Source organism: Diadema antillarum, unplaced genomic scaffold, assembly GCF_040938485.1.
Source record: "Diadema antillarum isolate AM-2024a unplaced genomic scaffold, OU_Dant_1.0 seq00001316_RagTag, whole genome shotgun sequence".
NCBI classification, from domain to species: Eukaryota; Metazoa; Echinodermata; class Echinoidea; order Diadematoida; family Diadematidae; genus Diadema; species Diadema antillarum.
In genome coordinates this window covers 226,888-233,876 of record NW_027272088.1, presented here as the reverse complement: position 1 = coordinate 233,876, position 6,989 = coordinate 226,888, and the positions used below count along the sequence as shown (strand labels likewise).

Here is a 6,989-nt window from a genome sequence, read left to right as displayed (position 1 = left end):
ACACACTGAGAGCACACACATACACACACACAGTGCACACACACACACGCCCGGCCGAGTTTTTCGCCACTTCATATTCCTCTCAGTTGCTGCTATCTACCACAGACGACAGCAGTGGCGCCCAGCTTGCATTGAATGCGAGTGGGCGGGCTTGGACGGACTTGTCGATTCTAACTTCCCAAAAGCACCCGGCTCTCCCATCTCTGTGCGCGCTGGAAAGGTATTAGAGGAATTACACTACTAGTGCGGGGGATCGTCGCCAGGGTGATTGTTGTGCTTGTTGTAATTTTTCCTCTCACTTTCTTCTTCTTATTTGTTTGGGTGGATACCACAAGAAGAGGGGGAAACAAGTTTTTACTCGGCGTGCAACTGGGCTTTCAGTTGCTTCATTCCTTGGTCGAAGAAGGCGTGCTCAACATTCCGGCGCGGCATGAGCGATCGGCCCCTCGCAAGTTTAGGTATGCTCGCTAAACTCAAACAGATTTACGCTCCTAGAAAGTTGTGGACACAACATTCACAGCTGTTGTGCCGTCCTTGTCTACCAGGTTTCCAACCAATCGTGACAATGTCTCGTTCTTTCATTCTTTTCATTGAGATAAAACGACCGCTGTTGCTTTGTAATTAAGTGTAGTACTGGAATGGTCTGTAGAGCGAACAGAGAATTGTGTTTGTACTAAAATTAGACGTATTTATGTTCCAGTCAAACATAGGTCAACAATATAATAGAGCATCGCAGAGTGACTCAGTAGCTGAGCAATGCGAGTTTTCAATACTTGTAAACAAGCGTTCGGTGATGATCAAAAAGTATGTGGGACCATCGTAGAAACTCACTAGCAATATCATCTATTTGTCCTATATCGAGTCTACGTTTTAAACTAGTGTTGTGGGATGCCTGCGTGCCATCGTTTGCGATTAAGAACATTACAACAAACCAACGCTAATTCCACGCAATACATTTTATTTGTATCAAAACTAATTGAGACTAGGCGTAAGAGAGCTGTAGTGACTGTTTATGTTTTGTATATTAATCAACTTCATTCTAACCGGTAGATACAAAAGTTCCATGTACGACTCACTCAGCAAAATAGATCAATCACACATAAAGGTTGACGGACAATGTTACACTGATAATTTGTAAAAAGAAGATAGGTAAAGATTTCTGCTCACGTGATGTAGACCGTTCAGTACAAACAGGAGGCATGATAGTCGAAGTAGACATAAAAGTAATATCGATATTTTTTCCGAGTAATAGTTATGGCAACAGTTGGCTAATATCATTATTACTATATAGTATTGTTATCATTGTAGTAATGCAATAATAGTGACATATCTATGTTCAAGTATATCTAAATGTGAATTGTAAGTGACAAGCCCATTTTAAGTACAGCTAAATGTGTTATATAAGGCTTACTATAATGTTTTGTATTTCATTGCAGAAATAGTAGAGTAGCATCAAATGAACCTATTTTGTACTATGTTGGACGGCCAATCTACTGCTTAATTATTAATTAAAGTTCTTTCTCATGCATCGCAAATGCCATTAACTCCGAAAGAATAGTAATTACCATTATGTCAACGACGGGTAACGGTAATGTATAAAAGCCATTATGAGAGTATCACCGATGATAATGAGCATACTTGCTTAATTAAAGTTATATTGGTGGAAATGGTACACATTCTAAAGTGCTGTATGTAGTCGTTGTCACTATTATGATATTGTAAAGATTACGTCATTGTTTTAATTCTGAACGAATCTTAAGTCTGTTTATCATTTGTTTCTTTGGCAAATCAGTTTACTATCATTGAATTATACGGATAGTTTCTTCCGAGGACCTGATAACGATGTATTCTATACTCACCAGTGCTGCAATTTCAATACATGCATAACTTGTTGCTACGTCGTGCAAGCTTCAGACAAGTCCTGTCCAATTTTTCTGGTTGTCAGGAAAAGTCGTTGTTTTAAAAACATCCAGACATGACAATTGGAAAGGCTAGTGAGTGCTCTATCGCAGTATCGTAAAAAAAACCCTGTCACATTAAAACAAGAGATTCTGGATTTGAATGCGACCCAATGAGTACATCATTGGACGAATTCTCTCTTTAGGCTGCTAAAGAATATAAATGGGAGTCTGTTCCGCGGAAATGATACTGGCAGGTTTCTTTTAAAGACCACTGACGAAAACTTATTAAGGTGCTTTTATTTGGTTGAATAAGACCATGTATCCTGTTAACATGAGTATTGCCATGCATTATCAGTATCATTTAAATACCCATATCATTAACGTCATCAATCTTTAATCACAATTATCATACAATAGTACTTATAATCAGAATTATTGTAATCGTTGCTACTATTATTTCATTATCATTTGATCACTTTTATTTTGTTTGCCACCGCAGCCTCCACGGAGGATCCATACACACTGGATATCCACGTGAGCATGGAGGAGGAGGAGGAATGCGATGAGGAGGAGGAAGGGGGAGACCCGGATGATGACGAAAGACGGAGGGAGGCTGAGGACGAGTTGGCGGTAATTGGAGACGACAGCGAGGAATACCCGGGGTCACGGATACCGACCCCGCCATCCTCGGCGGGACTCCACCCGACCAACACCAGCAACAGCCCAAGCAGCATTCTCTCCCAGCTGGATTCTAACACGGAATATGACGCGCTGCCACCCGCCACGCCTCACTCGGGCCACGACGAACCTGTCTACTACATCGGCAGCGGCGAAGCACACGGCTTGCCCACTGCCAAGCACGGCGACGGTCTGCTCCACCGCCTGGCTATCCGCGCGATTCACCTCTACGCCTCCGACACGGACGTCGATACGAACCCGTCGTCGTCGTTGGACGATAGCAGCAGCTTCGGCCCCGAGCACACGGGCCGAGAGGTCCGCCTCCTTATCAACGACAGCGAACCCTTGCTCAGGATTATAGATTACAACTCGGGCGCGAAGTTGCTCTCCTTAAACTGGAATGGCGTGAATAAAGTTTTCCTCACACCGGCCTGTGGGGAGCAGATAATTGTGATTTCAGTCGGATCGCCAATCTCTACGAGTGGGACTACGCAGCTCCAACATGACGTAGATTTTGTCTTCTTTGCCTGTGCTTCGAGACGACAGGTAAGTCAGAGTAGCCTTATTCTACAAAACTGACGCCTACTGAGGGTGGAAAATTTCTCTTACCCTCATATTTCTCATTTTACTCCGATAAGACTGTAATTGCAACTCCCAAAATACATAATAGAGGAAACTAAACAGAAAATTTTCCACGAACGACAATGGCATAATAAACCAGGAACAGATCAAACTTCATCAGTGTATGGAAGTTACGAATGTGCAAAAACTTAGATATATGAATTGAACCGGAAATTGGTCTTTATCACAGCAGTGGTATTGCCCACTGTGCATTGAAATAATAACAACAGCAACAACGAAACAGCGGGTGTTTTTTTTTTCAGGAATTATGAATGCTATAATTAAACGTACGGTGAAAAACCTCAAAATTCTGATTCCTGAATTTGGGTATATGGATGGAGCTGTAATAAGCCCAGCAGCTCACCTTTGGAAAGAAAATCCCAGTCCCCAAAATACATTATCACCATGGTAATGCAGTACTAAAAGTCATGCATCACCTGTTGATGTCTTTTTTTTTCTTGTTTCAAACGACCAGAGACTTTTTCAAAAGTATTATGCTCTACATATTTACGGTTGCTCTTAGCATAATCATTCATGGCTTATACATTGTATTTCCATTTGCAAATCCGTGCGAAGGCGACCGTACACACACACACGCACGTAAACGCACACGCACGCACACACACAAACATACACACAAACAAATACATCTAGATAACACTGTACAAACAATATTATGCCACCATATTCATCATATCTTTGATATGTTGAATTATTGATCAGTTTCCATGGAAATGTGCCTTTCCTTGGCATTTCGTTATGTGACCTCCCATTTCCAACGGAGTGAGGTCTTTACTCCAGTCTTGTGTGGAGATTTGTTTTTAAATAACATATCAAATGGCTTCTCGCTAATCTCGCGGGCTTGTGTACTATCTTACTACTTGCATGCATGAAAAACCAAGAAGTTGAGCGAAAGGGTATTAGCTCGCATTACTTCTGAATGACATTGCAACGGAGAGAGATGTGGACAAGAAAATACCTTATACCGCATGCATATACTTAACGAATCTCACTTCCGACGTTAAGTAATGCTCGTGTTTGTGCACGTTGAAATGTAAGATTACCGTACGTGATGGATCGCCTGTTCTGCTACTCGATCAGAAAGGGAAGAGTCCGAGCTAGTAAGTGCGCGAGAGACCCATAAACTGGTCCCAATCACAAATCGGATTCGCGCTGTCTGTTTCACGATCCTTTTCTCAACCTCTGTTGAAAGCATGCTTTATCTGCTATCAGCAAGAAAATGAGATAAAGTATGTGCGAGTGAGAGATAGAGAGATAGATAGATGAATAGATGAATAGAATGAGAGGGGGAGTGATGTTTAATAAGGGAATGCATGTCACCTTCGATTCGTTCGCTGGGACGTGTTTATGATTCACTTCATTGAAGAGTAGGGCTATTCAAACCTGTAGAAACTAATGACTTGTTAAAGAACGATTACGCAACCTATATAGTCACTCCATCAATAGCACCGTCGCATGCAGAAAATTGCCTTCTCCAAATCACTGTAGGGGCCAACATCGTTTATTTTCTTTACAGTCGGGCGTCTTAATAATATTATGGTTAATAATCATATTCGTGCAAACTATAATAGCAGATGTAATATGTGTTTTCTATTCATTTACCCTGAGAGATTTGTCTTCCACTTCAGACAGAGCATTCTTCAAGAGTATTTGAAGAATATTCCTATTACAATGTCTCATTTTTAATGCATAAGGTTACATGGAATCATAATGAAACATTATCCTCACATAAATTTTCAGCTGTTCGCCATGCATGCCTTCTCTCTGATAGAAGTTTCTAATTCTTCGTGATTTTGTGTCTTAGACGCATATAATGTATGTGCGTGTATGTGTGTGTGTGTGCGTGTGCGTGTGTGTATGTGTGTGGGTATGTGTGTGTGTGTGTGTGTGTTAAGCATGTATGTGTACTGATATTGCAATTTAGATACGACACTTTATACATGAACCATTCCACAGAACAATATTCATAACTGCTGTCAATGAGGCCAAGCAGCCACACATTTTTGGAAGCATGTTCAATGTGTCGAGTTTAGCGGACTGATGGTCAAAAAAAAAAAAGAAAAGGAAAAATGAAAAAAGGTTAAGCTTTAAATTCAGAGTAGGGCCGTGTCCCCACGTAGTTGTGCCTGATGTGCTTGTTTTTATTTTATTTGGCGCCTATGCAATACCATACGTGTGTGTGTATCAACATGGCATGCCTGTTTGTGTGTTTTGTGCGCAACGTGAGTGTGTGAGAAGAATTTACGCCCACGCCGAGGTTAAATCATGTCATGCAAATTCCCACTTTAAGATTCCATCCTTTCCAGCCGGTCCGCTGATCATATTATCAACCTAAGTGAATTAAGTGATGCGAATTTCATAGATACTAAATAAAACATGGGGAAATAGAAACGCCATAAAACTTTCTGCAATATTCACGGGAGGAAAACGGCAAAGGGTGTATATGTGCCTCGGGATTAACATAATGTGTCCTTTGAAGCAATCAACGTGGAATATGATATCGAGCTCGAAGGAAGAAGAAGCCCTGTTACCAAGGATGAAAAAAGAATCATGCATTACCCGCGAAAGATCACATCAAGAGAGATAGAGGGAGAGAGAAGAGATGGCGAGAGATGTATTTTTCCTTTGCGGTTGATATTAAACCATGATACATAAAACCACTACTGAATTAAGATGTCATAGACAATCCAGTTTCCAGTGATATTGACAAAATCATTACGAGAATCAACTTAACGGTCATCTATATAGTAAGTATAGTACAGTATAGTAAGTGGTGTAAGTCTCATCAGAATCACAGAAAATCATGGGAATGGAAAGTTTAACATGTTTTCATGGAAAAGTATTATTTTTTTATTGAACATAACAGTTGAATTATGCAAATGAAATGACAGAATGATTTCCTCAGCACTCATCCAGTGATCTGCACAAAAATAGTTTGTATCAATACAACTCAGCAACTTAGCTGCTCCCTTTGTAAGTCACCAGTGCTGTAACCACTCTGATATCTACATGATTATGAGGATATGAATTCAAACGTTTTCATTACAATGTACCCTTTGCATTTCACATTGAAAGCCTGTCCATGGGTATGCGTGGGTGAAATTACTTTTGTGCATATTTTGACTCATCGGCACAGGAAGGGATAAGGAAAAAGAAATCAGTGGAGACTGTGTTCATGTTCATAGAAGACTTCGGGTCTTGTGAGATAATTTCTATTAGCTCATGTATGTTGTACGACCAGTCCCACTGTTTTATGGAAACATATAAAGAGCTTGCTTCCAAAAGGCGCTAAATCCATTGAAAATGATGGATTTAGCGCCTTTTGGAAGCAAGCTCTTCATATAGAGTTTAAAATGGAGTTCCATTACAACTTTTTTATTCTATCACAGATGTCAAAGTTTAAAGTAATTTTTACCGTTCTGTTTATGTGGTTTATGTGCTTATTGTTGTTATGTCATCAGCGAGTTCTTTCTTCTGAGGGGGATGCTATTCATACGATGCTAATCACACAAAACAACAACAGCAGCAAAAACAACAACATCAACAACAACACTTATTTATTAGACTACTGAGTTGTTCGTTTTCACAAATATATGAAACTTATTCATTTCTTTTGTGAAGAAAAATCTTGTGGATATGTAGGGCCTAATGATATCTCCGTGGAGATATCATAACATATGATTCCTTGTATTTAAACTATATATGGAAGTAGAATGAACCGATATGGAATAAAATAGTTTGTAAAGTAAAGTGATTTCAAGTTTCAAC

The 6,989-nt window shown here is 40.0% G+C and overlaps 1 protein-coding gene across 1 annotated transcript in view; it reads left to right on the top strand.

Moving 5' to 3' along the window:
• Positions 1-430: 430 nt before the first annotated feature.
• The window catches only part of LOC139708164 (uncharacterized), a 44,642-nt gene continuing 38,083 nt past the window's right edge, over positions 431-6,989 (top strand). Inside the window, exons 1-2 of the mRNA XM_071620138.1 lie at positions 431-458; positions 2,401-3,125. Of these exons, the coding sequence (XP_071476239.1) occupies positions 431-458; positions 2,401-3,125 (753 nt within the window). The remainder of the gene's footprint in view (positions 459-2,400; positions 3,126-6,989) is intronic.